Source organism: Ovis aries, chromosome 8 (genome assembly GCF_016772045.2).
Source record: "Ovis aries strain OAR_USU_Benz2616 breed Rambouillet chromosome 8, ARS-UI_Ramb_v3.0, whole genome shotgun sequence".
NCBI lineage: Eukaryota > Metazoa > Chordata > Mammalia > Artiodactyla > Bovidae > Ovis > Ovis aries.
The window spans coordinates 54,091,236-54,109,587 of NC_056061.1; the positions used below are offsets into that span (position 1 = coordinate 54,091,236).

Genomic DNA, 18,352 nt, shown 5'->3' on the forward strand with positions numbered 1-18,352 from the left:
ATTTTCCATTTCAGTTTCTTCATCTATGCAATAGACAAAAGAGTTCTCTACACTCAATAATCTAGGGCTCCCCAGGTGGTTCAATGGTAAAGAATCCACCTAGCAATGCAGGAGACATCGGTTTGATTCTCTGGTCCAGAAAGAACCCGGGCTTCCTTCATAACTTAGCTGGTAAAGAATTCACCTGCAATTCAGGGAGACCCTGGTTCAATTCCTGGGTCAGGAAGAACCGCTGGAGAAGGGATAGGCTACCCACTCCAGTATTCTTGGCCTTCCATTGTGGTTCAGCTGGTAAAGAATCCGCCTGCGATGTGGGAGACCTGGGTTCAATCTCTGGGTTGGGAGCATCCCCTGGAGAAGGGAAAGGCTACCCACTCCAGTATTCTGGCCTGGAGAATTCCAGGGACTCTATAGTCCATGAGGTCACAAAGAGTCTGACATGACTGAGCGACTTTCACTTTCACTTCACTTTCCAAAAAGATCCCACATGCCGCAGAGCAACTAAGCCCAGGCACCACAACTATTGAGCCTTTGCTGTAGAGTCCAGGAGCCAGCAACTACTCAGCCCACGTGCCACTTCTGAGTCAGGGCTCCCGTGCTCCACAAAAAGAGAAGCCACTGCAATGAGAAGCCCATGAGCCCCAACTAGAGAGTAGCCTCCATTCTCCACAACTAGAGAAAGCCCTTGCACAGTAACAAAGACCCAGCGCAGCCATAAACGAAATAAATAAAAACAAATCACTCTTTTTAAAAATACTCTATCTAGACTATAAGTATAGGAATGTGATCCCATCTGTAGATACCCTTGGTTTCCTTCTCACTTGAACCTTTGGACAATGATGTTCTATCATTGTTAAGATGTGTGTGTGTGTGTGTGTATGAACATATATACATAAGAACATATATACATAAGAATGTATTTACATCTTTCAACTTTCTCAACAAAATAAATGCACACAGTAATTCTAAACACTATTTTATTTGGACTTATTTCTATCTGGGTTCTTTTGAAAATAACTCCTAGAATGACACCTGTAAAAGGATTCAGTCAGCACTGCTCTGTTCATCATTTTTATTAACAGAGCTCTGTCTATGATCATATAAAGTAGAAGCATGGATTATTTCATTCAAGACCACTTAATTTACTCCTAAAACAACTGCAAGTGACACGATAAGCCACGTGTAATTTTGATGGATTATCAACATACAGAAGAGAATGCCAGAAAATTCAACCAGAGTTAAGTGGGGAAATGGCAATGTTCCACAATAGGATCAATGTGATTCTTACATCCCAAGCCCAGTGTTTCCCAGAAGCTCAGCAATCTGCAAAACCTCACAGAACTTTTTTAATTATGTAAGGTCAAGTTTTTATTACTAAAATACTAACAACAAATCAAAAGAATCTCCATAACAATATTTACAGAAAAATAAACATACCCCTCCCAACAGAATTCCATGGAACTAATAAAACTTTTCATGTGAATCTATGTTTAAGAACATTTTTCATAAAAACACATTTCCACTAAGATAAAATTTGAACTTTGTAAACTATCTACCTCTACAGTTCTCATTGATATCACACATCCAAACATAACTTTTAAAGTTTTCCAAAGCCCAGATATATGTCACTGATCTCAAAAAAATAGGCAGTATGGTACTCAAATGTTTTCTATCCCCATTTACAAAAAGGAACTCAAAGTCTCTCTTTCTTCTAGAGACATGCAAGCACAAATACTCTGCAACATTAAAGGATTATTTCATGGATTTACAAGCTTATTTCTACCTTCAACTGAAATAAAAATTAGCCTGATTGATGTACTTACTTTGATATCAAATACTCATTTAAGTTATCATGAATTGATAAAATTCAGAAATTATTCAGAAATATGACAAACAACATGAGTTTTGATGGAAAAAAAAAACATTTACAAGCAATTACAACCTTTTTAGGCAAAAAGAAATACCATTTGATAAAGGGACACAAAACAGACACATGATCAAAGGGTAAAGTCTGAGAGGAATACACAGGGGGAAGTTTTCATATCCACAGAATAAGAAATGAATGTGTTTGGACAAAGGCAAAGGCTGATTCCAATAAACAAATTTTAAAAATAGGGCTTTTTTCCCCTTCTTTAGAAAATTAAATGAAAGATTAACACGCGCACACAAGATCCCAGTGCTCTTTGCTTTGTCTTTAACAATCTGTAAACTCCCTTGATGGCTCCTGTTCTCAGTCCTCCAGTATTCTTCTTCCTGCCCTCGGTGAAGAACAAGGACGGGAAATGAGAAGCGCACAGGCAGAGGAGGACAGCATTTTCCATGCCTCAGAGAAGCAGATCCATATTTAGCATGACTTACACTGTCTGTATCACCACCTCGAGCAGACCTAGAACACAGCACTTCAGAAGCATTAGAAGGCAACAACCTAGTTTCTCAACATAGGGCCATACCACATAAATTAAATGTTTGTTAAAGGCCATAAAAACATGTAGTAAACCATCATTGCCTGAAATATGAGATCAGGTAGGAGGACTGGTGTTTGCTCCGGGTAATGGTTGAGTCATAGTTCCAGTTTTCAAGAACACGATCAGCACCAAAAGATATGTGGTGAAAACAAAAAGGCTGTGATTTTGTAGATGTGCATGTGGGCTTTGTTGTTGCTAGAGGGGAGGGGGAAGAAGCGTGGGAGAGGGGTAGAGTGGCAGAGGGGTTGATTTATTTTTCAAATTCATATTTATGAATATAAAGAGAAGAGCTGTCAGGAGCACATATGCCAAAGCCCAAACAGCAGCCAGACCTGCCTCTTCCCGTCTGGATTGGCCAGACAAAAAACGACATCTTGCAATCTAGGAAAAATCAACAGAATCGGATATATGGAGACTAGTGAAAGAAAAAACAGTCTCAGAAATGTATGGTTACATATTATTAATAGTTTAGAACTTGGGGTTTTAATAATTGAGGGATCGTGAGATTCTGGCCAATCAAAACCAGAAAACTGACAGGCAACCCTTTAAAAAGCTGTCACTAATGGATCTTGCCAATACAGATATTAAGTATAAGAGAAATTTAACTCACATATGGAACAGCAAGGAATGAGACACTGAGAAAGTGGCTCTGCTTAGATGAGTTGCAAGGTTCTAAGGGATCAAGTGAGTAAACACTTACAGTGTGACATGCCAGGAACTATATCCAAGGCAGGCTCTGGAGTTGCATTTCCAGGCTCACATCACACTAGAGAGACAACAGTCCCTCTCTAGGTCACTGATAAGACTGCATCCAAAAAGCCACATTTTTCTCCCACTGAGATGAACAGGCTGAATAACCAATAGGTAAACAGACAGCTAAAGAAACTGACTAAAAATAAATTTCTTCTATAGTTGGAATACTATGAATGTTAATAGTGACTCTTCTACAGGTTCAACTCAAGTAAGGATTTACAGGAGGTAAGTTCAAAATAAATAAATAAAAGATAATTTCTCCCACTGTGCTGATAATATTATGGTCTGGCCAATCTGGGATGTTTATGCTCAACAACAATTAAAATGAATGACTGGCCAAGCGAAACACACAAATACACACACACACACCATCCTGAACTTATGGGGGAGAATGTGGGACCAAGAAAAGATTGAAGTCAAGGCAGTTAGCCACCTTAATATATGATGATTACACCCCAGATAGCTACATGAAGCTTGACAATGTACAGGGCCAGCTCACATAAATTATTTCACCCCATCCTCGTAAAAACCATGTGGAAAGGTCAGAACAGCTATCATTATCCCCATTTTGCAGATGAGAAAGCTGAGTCTCCAGTTCCCTCATCTGTGACTGGTTTTGTCAGCCATCTGAGTCCTAATACAGAAAACGTTCTTATATTGTGATATCAAGAGATAACACTTACACAACCAATGAATAAACTTCAGTACATTTTTGTGTTTCCATGCCTCAATTTCCCCAGATGTAACACAGATACGACACATTTTTAGGTGCTGTTTTAAGTGAGTGATCAAATTGAAAGAACACAAGTTGAGATTTACAGGAAGCTCTAGAAGTTTAGATTTTCAGAGGGTCACCACGTAGCATTTTTACACCTTAACTCCAAAAGCTAAGGGAAAAGTCACAAATGATGAAATCATTCCTAAAACTGTGGCCTAAACAAAGCAGACTAGATTGAGCACATGATATATCAAAGATCTAAGGGTCTGTAGTCTTTTAAATTTGCTTTTGAAGCTTATCACTACATTAGGAACCACATGATAATATCCAAAAGTGTAAACTGACCTAAATAGTGATTTTTAAAATATATTTAACAGGATAGCTTATAATTCTGAACATGTATTTGTTTTACACTTTAAAAGCATTTTTATTTAAATTTCTTGAATGAAATAAAAGTTCATCATTTAAAGTAGAAGGTAAGAAAAAAATGCAACAAAGAATACACTTCCAATCTCTGACTCTATGTTTTTGCAACAAATCTGATTGCCATAAAATCTGATGACCGTGGAATAACAAATGACTTAGGAGAGGCAGAAAATAGAAATTTTTTTAAAAAACAAATTTTTAATTTATGGAGAAAGGCAGATCCACAGTCTGAACTCTGGGAATAAAAGGCATTCCTTTCTGGGCATATAGACAAATCCTGAATGGCAAAATTTTGAGATATAGTCCTGCCAGAATTGTATTTACTAGGATTGCACATTCTTTTACTTAAATATGAAGTCAAATGTTTTGCTTTGTCAATAAAGAAAAGCCAGGCTTAAATTACTTAAAACTGGGCGTCTAAGAACACAACTGTTCATTACAGATACCTGAACTCCAAGGATCAGAAAAGCTCATCTATACATTCTGCTGGAGGAAATCTAATATTTATTTGGTCAGTAAAGGGTAAATAACATATGAAACGAGAAAAAGGGAAAGTTTCTTCACTGATAAAAACATATCCATCAGCTGTTCAAACATTAATAGTTGCAAATTTGGAATACATGTAAGTTTCATCATGCAACTGGTAGAATTCCAACTTTCAATTAACAAACTACATGGCTTTTCAAGGGTAAGCTCTGCGTGCACTGACAAACACTGTGCAGAAATCAATACCCACTTCCAACTTGCCTACATACAACGTCTTCCATCAAGCACGCTTCCAATACTAACCAGCACTACCTGTCAGAGACGCTTGCACTAATGCTTACTCCAGAAAGAATTAAAATTAAGCTATCGGTTCACTCATTGCACAGAGCTGTAGTCCTCTGCAAACATCACCTGTATACATAACTTTCCGTGTACTCGCTGCATTTCGTAATCCTGAGTACATATCACATGCTGCCATCTGAATCTGTTGTCCAACTCCTTTTATAGTTCTAAAAGGGGGCGGGAGAGGGGAAAGAGGACGCAAGGGAAATAAACATTACTCCGGAAACCAACAATCTGAGTTTATTTCCAGGAAACCAGGCAGCCACAACAACGAGAGAAACCGACAGTGCAAAGTTCGTCCGTTCTCCGCGTCCCACGGCCTCAGCCAGGAACGCGGCTGCCGCTTCCCGCGTCTTCTGCAGCTCTCCTCGGCCACCTCTGCGTCTCCATCTGCACTGAGAACCAAGGCAGCAGACGCGCTCGCCAGCCAAGCTGAGCAGGGCGGACTGGCCAGAAAAGTTGTCTGGACCGGCGGGAGGCAGACGATTGCCCGCGAGCCTGCTCCCCAGCGTCCACCTGGTGAAACTTCAGAGCCCCCAGAGGAGAGAACGAAAGAAACCACCGACAGGAAGGATGACAAAACTGGCAGGGAACGGAGGACGAGACTGGGCGAAACGCGGTTTTACTGACATGTCGAAGTGGTTTTACTAGAACCCAAAAGGGCTAACTGGCGAGACCTCACTGCATGCCTCCTTTGGGGTCCTCTTGGCGGCGGGCGGCAGTCGTTCACAGCCCCCAGCAGGCAGGCCGGCTCCGGGAGGAGCTGCGCCAGCTTCGCGGTGGCTCTGCCGGAGGAACGGGCTCCCAACCCCCGCGGGTCAGGCTTCCCCGACCCGGCGCCCAAACCTCGCTGCCCAGAACCGCTCGGTGTGGATCCTCAGAATCGTGTTTCAAAACATCCTACAGGCTCTGCCAACACACACAAGGAACCTGCTCCTCGCGGTGCCCTAACCCACGGGGCGAGCCCAACGAGCAGCCCCGCGCTAGAGAACGAGAAAAGGACTGGGGGAGGGACGGGGAAGTAGTTAGACAATAGTCAGGGGAGGTTATTCCCGGGACAAAAAGCACCTGGCAAAGCGCGCCGAGGTCGGTCTCTTCGAGTCTCCACCTTTCTGACAATGGCTTCCCGAAGGGGGGAAAAAAAATTTTTTTTTAATGTTCTAACGGCGGAGAGCTACAAACCCGCACCACGAGCAACAGAGTAGCCGTCCCCAGAGTCGTTCACTACTTTTTCTTTCTCTCTTCCCCGGCGCGGTGCAGTCAGCGCGACACGCCGAGGCTCCGCGTTTCCCAAGAAAAGCACTGCCGCTCGCACTCCCGCACCGCCCGGCCAGCCTGCGTCCCGGGCGAGCCTCCGCTGGGAACAATGGGGCGCAACGAGGAAAGTTACCTGCGCCACGGAGCCCATTCGGGCGCCCCGCGTCCCACCTGGCACAAAGTCGGGGGACCTCTCTCCCTCTGCCCGTTCCCCCCGCCCCGCAAACCTCTGCCTACGGTCCTGGAGAGGAGCCCGATCCCTCCCTGGGCAAGCCCCAGGTCGGGGGCACTTTTCGGGGCTCCAGACGCCCCTTCGGCCACTCACCTGCGGAGAACTGGCCTTGGGCCGACCCCAGGAGCGGCCACGGGGAAAGAAGCAAGAGCGCCACAAAAGCGGGCAGCGCCGCCGCCGCCGTATCCATGTCGACTTTGGGAGAAGTTTCAAGCGGCTCTGCAAAGAGCTGCCCGGAGGCTTGCAGCGAAACCCACCGCTGAGGGGCCGGCCGGGCCTGGCGGGGTGAGCGCCGGGAGTGGACAGCCGCGCGCCCGCACTTTTTCCTGCTCGGCGGGAGCCAAACTACCTCTGGGGCGCCAGCGTCGCCCGCGTCGCCGGCCGGCCGCGGCGGCTGCTCTCCATGCTCGGCAGAGGCTGCTCCTGTTAGTCAAGAGTTACTTTGCTCGGGGAGGGATGGGGGCGGAGCCGGGGGTGACGTCGCCCCGCGGGCTCCGGGCGCTTCTGAGGAATGCAGGCTCGGGCGCGGCGCCGCCGCCGCCTCCTGCCGGAGAGACACGCGCCAACCCCGGCCGCGCGCCCCGCGCCCCGCGCTCCGCGCCGCCTTTGTTCGCCGCCCGAGCCCGGCCGTCCGCCGCCGCTCGCGAGTAGCTGGCGGGAAAGAGGACCCGCGCCGCTGGCTGCCCTGTTACAGAAATTGCAGTTTGAGAAGCGGGAGTTGAGTGAGCAGTGTGGCCGAGCCCCATGGGGCGAGCTCAGAGACACCTCTTCGCCCACGCAGAGGCGTCTCGGGGTTCTGTCCGCAAGACAGAGGTCCCAGCGGAGCGGTGGCCGGCAAGAAGGACGAGTGTAGAAGCGCCCAGAGGAAACACCCACCTGCATCGCAAACCCTGTTCCTTATTGATGTCATAAGGAATAAGCACCCCACCCCCGTAGAAAACTTATTGTTCCTTCCTCATATAAAAATAAAACTTGAACCAAAATAAACGTTCAGTAACTTTCCAGTGTGAACAGCTGGCATGTCTTTTTTTCTGGTTTATCATTTGCCGAATATTTGGATTTACTCTCTGTTTCACTGACTTTGCTTGTACTTCTGAAACCTTCGGCCTCTTTCCACTTCTTCCCCCTGGAAGAACCTAAGAACTGCAAGGCTTATTATCCTTGCCTTTCACAGGGTCTGCTGGAGTGGGAAATGGTTTCTGTTTTGTTTTTAATATCTAAGAACTATTTAAGACGTTAATTATTTCACGAAAGAACTTAATGCGGACAATGAAAACAGCAACGAATGATTTCGTACGCAGGAAAATAATGCTACATTGTGACAGAAAAGTATTTTACAGTTTGCTGCTTCTTCAGAAGCTTGAAGCGGTTTCACCATATGCCACACTTACTTGCTTCCGTGAAAAGACTGTATAGAGTATGCTTTATTCATTTTTGTAAAATAGCAAATAAAATAGATGTGGTCACAACTGAAGAAACAAGTTTTATTCAGAATTTTGATGTCATATGCAATTCCTAGAACAATGGAATCTGTTGATTGACATCTGTCAGTTACTCAGACATCTTAGGTTTTGTAAATCAAGACAGTGTGACGTTCAATTTAATATAACATTCACACAATTTGCCAGGACACATATTCCTTTATTCAGATTAAGTATATGCAATTAAAGACCCCCTGCAATTAAAGACCCCATTCTTCCCAGGTGGTGCAGTGGTAAAGAATCCTCCTTCCAATGGGAGAGACTCAAGAGACACAAGTTCCAACCCTGTGTTGGGAAGAGTCCCGGAAGGAGGAAATGACAACCTGTTCCAGTATTCTTACCTGGAAAATTCCATGGACAAAGAAGCCTGGCGGGCTACAGGGATTGCAGAGTCAGACAGGACTGAGCATGCCCTCTTCTCTCTTCTTTTCTATTAAAGACCAAACTTATGATAGAGCTCATTTTATATACATATAAAGCAAGGAAAATATATCAGCAAGAAAAATAGTTCTTTAAAAATCTGATACGGATAGATGCTTGATTAAACATAATTGGGCATTTTATAGCTAGCTTCTTGGCACGTTGACCCTTGTCAATTCAATTCAGCATTAAGTTCATTGTTTAGAGTGCAATGTATAATTTTTGAAGTCATTAACCTATAACTCCTAGCACATCAATGTTCCTATTACTTTGATTGAAGAATATTCCTGAATATTAGATAACAAAAACCTGAAGGACATATATTTTTCTTTTAAAGGACTTGGCAGAACTTTGTAAAACTTAGCAGCAATGTATCTCAGGAAAAACAAATGTCCCAGCACCACCACCATCCATATACTAATTAATCTCTTCTTCTATTCCTGAAAGAAAGATGAAGGAAGTTCATGACTCAATAGGTTTGTTTAAACGCAGAGAAAGCTTGTTTAAAAATTGACATACAGTGCCAGGGCAAAGTGCACATAGTTCTAGCTTGCCCACGCCTTGAGTCAACTAACAGAGCATTCATCTCACTTTCTCCATCTTAGAAGTAATAACAGTAACAGGTAATGTTTACAGAGTGCTTGTAATGTACTAGGCACTGGTTTAAGACATATAATATCTCATTGAGACATTAAGATATACAAAGTCTACTCAAGTTCAGACAATAATCCTATGCATTCATGCATGCTCAGTGCTCATTCATGTCTAACTCTTTTGGCTCCATGGACTGTATCCTGCCAGGCTCCTCTGCCCATGGAATTTTTCAAGCAAGAATACTGGAGTGGGTTGCCATTTCCCACTCCAGGGGATCTTCTCGACCCAGGTATTGAACCCGTGTCCTCTCTGTCTCCTACATTGGCAGGTGAATTCTTTACCACTAGCGCCACGGAAACAAAGTTAGAAATTAAGTAATTTGTCCAACAGTACATATATGAGTAAGAAGTGGGCAAGGGGAAACAAAGACAGAGAAGGAAATCCTCAGATAGAATCAGCAAACTAGCAAGGATGCCTCTCACGAAAAGAATGCAATAAGACTTGTGGGCAAATAATCAGTACTTTTGTCCTTAGTTGTCACTAATGCTGGCCACAATACCTAATGCTGTCTACAGTATATTGAAATGATTCGAGTAAAAGATATGTGTATCTTTCACACATTACTCAGCAAATATTAGGAATTTACTGGGTCTTTGTTCATTTGAAAGAATGGGTGAACATGGCCATCAATCAATAAAAGTGTAAACTTGGTATAACAGGAAAAAAAGAAGATGGTCAACATGTCCAAAAGCTAAAATGTTCATATTCTTTAATCTACTAGCTATGCTAAATAATCCAAACTATAGTAAATGTTATAGACACAATTATTTATCATTTACAAAAGAGAAAACTGGAAATAATACAAAAGTGGTGGGCTTCCGTCATAGCTCAGTCGGTAAAGAATCTGCCTTAAAATTAAAAATATAGAATCTGCCTGAATGCAGGAGAACACAGTTCGATTCCTGGGTTGGGAAAATCTGCTGGAGAAGGGATAGGCTACCCACTCCAGTATTCTTGAGCTTCCCTGTGACTCAGCTAGTAAAAGAATCCACCTGCAACATGGGAGACCTGGGTTTGATCCCTGGGCTGGGAACATTCCCTAGAGAAGGGAAAGGCTACCCACTCCAGTATTCTGGCCTGGAGAATTCCGTCTATGGGTCTCAAAGAGTCAGCCACAACTGAGTGACTTTCACCTTCACTTTCCCCAACCATAGGCAGATAAGTATTATCTGAATTAAATATTTCATGGCCTTTAGAAATGAAGTTTGTTTTTGTTTTTTAAAGTTGCAAAGTGGAAAAATGTTTCTGATAAAATATTAAGTGAAAAAGATCAGAAGTCAATAAAGATATGTCTTACGTTTGGGGAGCTGAAAACGTTCTGGAGATGAATGGTGGCAATGAGTGCACAGCAGTGTAAAGGTTCAGGATGCCATGGAATTGTGCATTTAACAATGGCTAAAGTGATCGTTTTTATGTTATACATGTTTTCAGTTCAGTTCTGTCACTCAGTTGTGTCTGACACTTTGTGACCCCATGAAGCTCAGCACGCCAGGCCTCCCTGTCCATCACCAACTCCAGGGGTTCACTCAGACTCACATCCATCCAGTCCGTGATGCCATCCAGCCATCTCATCCTCGGTCGTCCCCTTCTCCTCCTGCCCCCAATCCCTCCCAGCATCAGAGTCTTTTCCAATGAGTCAACTCTTCGCATGAGGTGGCCAAAGTACTGGAGTTTCAGCTTCAGCATCATTCCTTCCAAAGAAATCCCAGGGCTGGTCTCCTTCCGAATGGACTGGTTGGATCTCCTTGCAGTCCAAGGGACTCTCATGGTTTACTGTATATAAATAATCAGAAGACAAAGTCAACATATACTGATTACAACTAAGCAGGGGGTGGGGGAGAAGGCTGAAAAAAAAAAAAACCCCTAAACTATAATGCTGATTTAATTAGAAGTAAATGTAGAATAATGAAATTTTATGACTGCACTTCCCTATTTTCCAACCCTTTTTGAAATATTGTTTTAGTGTGTCCTTTTAAAGAGGACAGGTTTGCATTCTGATTGCAGATTTGCCACGGAGTAACACTAATCATGAATTTAGATCTATACTTGGCAAAATGTTTTCTGTAGAATCTCAGTTCTATCAAAATTTAGCAAGTATAATTGGAAAATAAGGGTCTCCAGATCAAATAAGCTTGGAGAACTCTGGATTGAGCAAAGTTAAACAGATTTCTTTACTATAGCTAGCTTTTCTCTTGTAGAACTTTTCCACGGTTACCAGAATGGTATTGGACAAAGTGCATCTGTTAGAGGGAGGAAGAGAATACATTGTTTCTCAAAGTTTTGGACTACATAACTCTAAAAGAGAAGAGTTAATCAATCAGATTTTTCAGAGGACTGAATGAAATATAGTATATTTTAATAGATATAAATTGTTTAGGTATAAATTTATTTATATCAATGGCTATGAAGGGCCCAGATGATATTAAATGCTGAGTAAATGTTCTTTTCTTTCTCTTGTTCCACTTAAGGATTATGGACAAACCTATACCCAGAAGAAGCAAGGTTTTGTTTACGCAATGACAGATGACAAGTATACCCACAGCATGCATTGATAAGCAATTAGATACTATTCTGTTTGTTAATAACAATTGATTGCTTATATGATTCTTTCTGTTTGTAATGCCTATTCACATGATCTCAACCTATCCTCACTCCAACCCTGTGAAGCAGGTAGAGCAGGTAGCATTTTTAATGTCACTTAACTGATAAGGAAAACCAGAGTTTAGAGGGATTAAAATACTTGGCCAGTTTGACGCTGGTCAGTAGCAGAGCTGTCACACTGACCTGCGTATTCTAATTTTGAATCTTATTTTCCCTCCATCCTCCTCCATGCCTATGTACCTAACTCTCATCTCTAAAAATGTTCATTTGAATGAGGTGCCAGAATTCTCAATACCAATTCATCAGACAGACCTTCTTAGGCTGCTGGATGAAAATGAGCTTCTATTTCCTCTTTGAATGGTGGTGGGGGGATGGGTGGGTACTAGAAACACTTCCTTACAGCCATAGCCTTACATGGGTATGTGTGCTATCAGTAGAGTCCTCCAGGAAGGGAGGGGAAGGGAATTTCTGACAATAAAGCCCTTCAAGAGAACAGAGACTTCCAGGAAAAAAAAAAGTGTCTGTCATGTCTTTGAAAGATATTGTTCTGGGTGAGTGTTGGAGACTATAGAGCAAAGCCCTGTGATCCCAGGATTAGTGCTGGGACCTAGCCAGTTACTACTGAGATCTTGACACCAGAGTATCCAGAAACAAATGGAATTGTGATTGCTATGTGCCTGTCTCTAGGGAAGTTCTCCTCTCTGTATGTTCTTAGGTAATTTGGGATCAAATGGAAAGAAATGCACTATACTCAAACCCAGAGTTTGAGTTTGGAAGTCCCTTGAACCTTTTGAAATATCCATAACTGAGGATTAGTTCAGGAAACACTAGTCAAAATAGTGCATGCTCCAGAGGTTTTTGGAGAAGGCAATGGCAACCCACTCCAGTACTCTTGCCTGGAAAACCCCATGGACAAAAGAGCCTGATGGGCCGCAGTCCATGGGGTCTCGAAGAGTTGGACACTACTGGGTGACTTCACTTTCACTTTTCACTTTCATGCATTGGAGAGAGAAATGGCAACCCACTCCAATGTTCTTGCCTGGAGAATCCTGGGGATGGTGGAGCCTGGAGGGCTGCCGTCTATGGGGTCGCACCGAGTCAGACACAACTGAAGCGACTTAGCAGCAGCAGCACAGAGCTGACTGTTGCTAATGTGGAAGAACAATTTGCTTACAGTTGGATATAATTAACAAGCATGGGTCAAAAAGGAAGCCAATAATACAAGTATGAACTGGATTGAGGTGGAGGGATGGGGGCGGATTTCCTGGTTCGACCCCTGGGTCGGGAAGATCCATGGAGAAGGGCACAGCAACCCACTCCAGTATTCTTGCCTGGAGAAACTTATGGTCAGAGAAGCCAGGTGGGGTACAGTTCATGGGGTTGCAAAAAAATCAGACACAACTGAGCAACTTAGCACGCACATAGTGGGATGGTACGGTTACAGTCACTTCCAGAGCTGGTGTATTCTGACTTCAGTGTCTCTTCCCATTTTCAAAAAGCCTGGACTAAACGACGAGAAGGCAATAGCAACCCACTCCAGTACTCTTGCCTGGAAAATCCCATGAATGGAGGAGCCTGGTAGGCTGCAGTCCATGGGATCTCGAAGAGTCGGACATGACTAAGCGACTTCACTTTCACTTTTCACATTCATGCATTGGAGAAGGAAATGGCAACCCAGTCCAGTGTCCTTGCCTGGAGAATCCCAGGGACGGGGGAGCCTAGTGGGCTGCCATCTATGGGGTCGCACAGAGTTGGACACGGCTGAAGCAACTTAGCAGCAGCAGCAGCAGCAGCAGGCGACTAAACGATGTTAATAAAAGATTGAACTGAGGGGAAAAAATGTTTGGTCTTCTTGATACCCTATGTGTTTGATAAATTACCTTTTCTGGGATACTATACGGTGTCTTATTCACCCTTTATCTAGTGAGTAATTTCCATGCCAAAAAAAGTATTTGTTTTCCCCATGGCTCACTATAAGAAAAAAAAAAAAAAGATATAAAGAGCACTAGCTGTATAGAATCTCTTTGAATCCTGTTTGAATGATTATGGTGTGAATGGACAAATTATCCCAGGGTATTTGTTTGTCTGCTTGTTTTTTATTTTAGTAAAATCCAGGAAAGAGGATAACTCTTCAAACTAATCAAATACATCCTGTATTCCATAATACATTTTGCAGGGTTAAAAGCTTATATGCAAAGTTGCAGCCTGAGGAGAATTAATACAGATGAATGAGAAATTCTCCAATGATCATGTTCTTTCCTTCCTCCCACTCAGTTTGGAGGGGCTGGCTTCACATATGGAACCCTGCAGATCTTGCCATCTTTCGTCTCTGCTTATTCTGGTCTTGAGACAGAATGCAATAGAAATCTGAACACAAAATGTGGTAATTCCAAAACTCTGGAGATTTTTCTAATCCTCCAAATGTTCTCCAATAAAATCCTCCCTTTACGCTGTTGGCACTGCCACTAAATTCATAACCAGGGGAAGCCTGACAAGAAAATGAACCGCTGAAACCTATACACAAACATAGGGGCTCATTTTAGTGCCGAAGTCCTCTTTAACTGAAGCAAAGAATTCATTTTGTCATTTGCAAGCATTTATTAAGCATGCAATGCAAAGAAATAGAGGAAAACAATAGAATGGAAAAGACTAGAGATCTCTTCAAGAAAATTAGAGATACCAAGGGAACATTTCAGGCAAAGATGGGCTCAATAAAGGACGGAAATGGTATGAACCTAACAGAAGCAGAAGATATTAAAAAGAGGTGGCAAGAATACACAGACAACTATACAAAAAAGATCTTCATGACCCAGATAACTATGATGGTGTGATCACTATCCTAGAGCCAGACATCCTAGAATTCAAAGTCAAGGGAGCCTTAGGAAGCATAACTACAAACAAAGCTAGTGGAGGTGATAGAATTTCAGTTGAGCTATTTCAAATCCTGAAAGATGACGCTATGAAAGTGCTGCACTCAATATGCCAGCAAATTTGGAAAACTCAGCAGTGGCCGCAGGACTGAAAAGGTCAGTTTTCATTCCAATCCCAAAAAAAGGCAATGCCAAAGAATGCTCAAACTACTGCACAGTTGCACTCATCTCACACGCTAGCAAAGTAATGTTCAAAATTCTCCAAGCAAGGCTCCAATAGAATATGAACTGAGAACTTCCTGATGTTCAAGCTGGATTTAGAAAAGGCAGAGGAACCAGAGATCAAATTTCCAACATCCACTGGATCATCGAAAAAGCATGAGAGTTCCAGAAAAACGTCTACTTCTGCCTTATTGACTACAAAGCCTTTGACTGTGTGGATCACGATAAACTGTAGGAAATTCTGAAAGAGACGGAAATACCAGACCACCTGACCTGCCTCCTGAGAAATCTGTATGCAGGTCAAGAAACAACAGTTAGAACTGGACATGGAACAACAGACTAGTTCCAAATTGGGAAAGGAGTACATCAAGGCTGTATATTGTCACCCTGCTTATTTAACTTATATGCAGAGTACATCATGCGAAATGCCAGGCTAGATGAAGCACAAGCTAGAATCAAGATTGCCGGGAGAAATATCAATAACCTCAGATATGCAGATGACACCACCCTTATGGCAGAAAGTAAAGAACTAAAGAGCCTCTTGATGAAAGTGAAAGAAGGGAGTGCAAAAGTTGGCTTAAAACTCAACATTCAAAAAACTAAGATTATGGTATCCAGTCCCATCAATTCATGGCAAATAGATGGGGAAATAATGGAAACAGTGAGAGACTACTTTTTTGGGGCTCCAAAATCACTGCAGATGGTTACTGCAGCCATGAAATTAAAAGATGCTTGCTCCTTGGAAGAAAAGTTATGACTAACCTAGATAGCATTTTAAAAGGCAGAGACATTACTTTGCCAACAAAAGTCTGTCTAGTCAAAGCTATGGTTTTTCCAGTAGTCATGTATGGATGTGAAAGTTGGGCCCTAAAGAAAGCTGATGCTGAAGAATTGATGCTTTTGAACTGTGGTGTTGGAAAGGACTCTTGAGAGTCCCTTGGACTGCAAGGAGATCCAACCAGTCAATCCTAAAGGAAATCAGTTCTGAGTGTTCATTGGAAGGACTGATGCTGAAGCTGAAACTCCAATACTTTGGCCACCTGATGTGAAGAACTGAATCACTGGAAAAGACCCTGATGCTGGGAAAGATTGAAGGGGACGACAGAGAGGATGAGATGGTTGGATGGCATCACTGACTCGATGGACATGAGTTTGAGCTAGCTCTGCGAGTTGATGATGGACAGGTAAACCTGGCGTGCTGCAGTCATGGGGTCGCAAAGAGTCAGATACAACTGAGTGACTGAATTGAACTGATTAAGTGTGCAACATAGTGCTAGTTACTCTACAGGGATACAGAGGAATTAGCCATTTACATTTGAGATTAACAAACCGTGAAAAGAGAGAAAGAGAGACGGGGAAAAAAGCCATTTGTGTGTGGATATGTGTGTGTAATACATAATATGTTCAAAATGTGAAGAAACAGAAAGCAAAGTATTAGGTCCTGATGAAGTGCAGTTGGAAAGAAAAGCTTTCAGGGATGACCAGTTTTAACCTATATTTGAAGAAAATGATAGTTGTGACTGGCGTGGGGGAAAAAGGCATGAGATATAAACTACTATTTTGTGCTTGAACTTCCTTGAACAGGCTTTCTGTGTAGTAGTTTGCTAAGATGTGCCTCTCACTAACGCAATATCTGTTTTATCCTGGAAATAAGTTCTCATTTCATTGTTGAATGTTTTCAAATCTCCTGAGAAGACTTGTTGGAGGACATATAAAATAACTTTATGTCATAACATTTGTATGCTTCTAAATTTTCACAACTGCCTGTATTAAATAAATGCAAAGAAGAGTTCATTAAGAAATAGGCATGCAAACACAGTGGAGCATTAAAATTACATGTAATTTCTTTGGGGCCATGGTAAAATAGTCAGTTAGCTCTTTACTTGTTGACAAATACTGTTTGTATAAAGCAATGGTCCACTCATCTTAGCAGAAAGTCAAAAGATGACAAACTACAATTGTTTGGGAAAAGAATCAGAGGCTGAGTTGATCAAAGCCTAGTTTTATTTCAGTTTCTGCATTATGGAAAATTATCACTTAACTAATTTCTACAAACTTTAGAGAAAGTTGGTTGCCAGTGGGAATGTGCATAAAACAAAACCCAAGTCTCCTGCATTGCAGGCAGATTCTTTACCATCTGAGCTGCCAGAGAAGCCCTAGAAATAATTAAAGTAAAAGTGAAAATCACTCAGTCGTGTCCAACTCTTTGTAACCCCATGGACTACACAGTCCATGGAATTCTCCAGGCCAGAATACTGGAGTGGGTAGCCATTGCTTCTCCAGGGTATCTTCCCAACCCAGAGATGGAACTCAGGTCTCCTGCATTGCAGGTGGATTCTTTACTAACTGAGCTACTAGGGAAGCCCTCAGAAATAATAATATTAGCTAACTGAAGAAACATTTTGTGTGAGTTCATAAGTGGAATAATGACAAGCTCGCTCCCCTCCCCCAAAATCCCTGGACCCTGTGAATATGTGAAGACATTCCCTTACATAGCCAAAAGTGAAGTCGCTCAGTCATGTCTGACTCTTTGTGGCCCCATGGATTGTAGTCTACCAGGCTCCTCCATCCATGGGATTTTCCAGACAAGAGTACTTCTCCAGGGAATCTTCCTGACCCAGGGATTGAACCTGGGTCTCCTGCATTATAGGCAGACACTTTACCATCTGAGCCACTAGGAAGTCCTACATAGCCAAAGAGATGTTATAGATGTGATTAAGTTGAGGATCTTGAGATGGCAATATTATCCTGGAATATTTTTGTGTGTATGTTAGTCGTTCAGTCATGCCAAACTCTTTGTGATCCTATGGACTGTAGCCTGCCAGGCTCCTCTGTTCAAGGAGTTCTTCACGCAAGAATACTAGAGTGGGTTGCCATTTCCTACTCCAGGGGATCTTCTCTATCCAGGGATTGAACCAGGGTCTCCTACACTGCGGGTGGATTCTGAGCCACCAGGGAAGCCCAGAATATCTGGATAGGCTCAAAGTAATTCACAGGATCCTTATAAAACAGAAGCAGTAAAGTAAGAGAGAAAAGATGGAGAAATGGAAGCAGAGGTGAGAGAGGGGAGAAAATGCTACACTACTATATCTGAAGACAGAGAAGGGGACCAGGAACCAAGGAATGCAAGTAGTTTCCTGAAGCTGGGAAAGTCAAATGAATGGATTCTCCTCTAGAGCCTCCACATGGGATGCAGAGCTACTGATACCTTCATTTTCATCTACTCGAGTCTACTTCTCTGACCTCCAGAACTGTAAGATAACAAATTTGTATAATTTTTAGCTACTAAGTTTGTAATAATTTGTTATAGCATGGCTCAGTTCTGTTCAATTCAGTAGCTCTGTCGTGTCTGGCTCCTTGCAACCCCATGGACTGCAGCACACCAGGCCTTCCTGTCCATCACCAACTCCCAGAGTTTATTCAAA

The 18,352-nt window shown here is 42.7% G+C and overlaps 1 protein-coding gene and 1 non-coding gene across 13 annotated transcripts in view; both read right to left on the bottom strand.

The window, feature by feature from the left end:
- The window catches only part of PTPRK (protein tyrosine phosphatase receptor type K), a 618,756-nt gene extending 611,645 nt beyond the window's left edge, over positions 1 to 7,111 (bottom strand). For all 12 annotated transcript variants that reach the window (XM_027972455.2, XM_060419596.1, XM_060419594.1 and 9 more), the window contains exon 1: positions 6,773 to 7,111. In XM_027972455.2, the coding sequence (XP_027828256.1) occupies positions 6,773 to 6,869 (97 nt within the window). In that variant the 5' untranslated portion in view covers positions 6,870 to 7,111. The remainder of the gene's footprint in view (positions 1 to 6,772) is intronic.
- Positions 7,112 to 17,535: 10,424 nt separating this feature from the next.
- On the bottom strand, positions 17,536 to 17,608 carry TRNAY-AUA (transfer RNA tyrosine (anticodon AUA)). The gene has a single exon. It is a non-coding gene; the product is annotated as a tRNA-Tyr (tRNA).
- Positions 17,609 to 18,352: the final 744 nt, after the last annotated feature.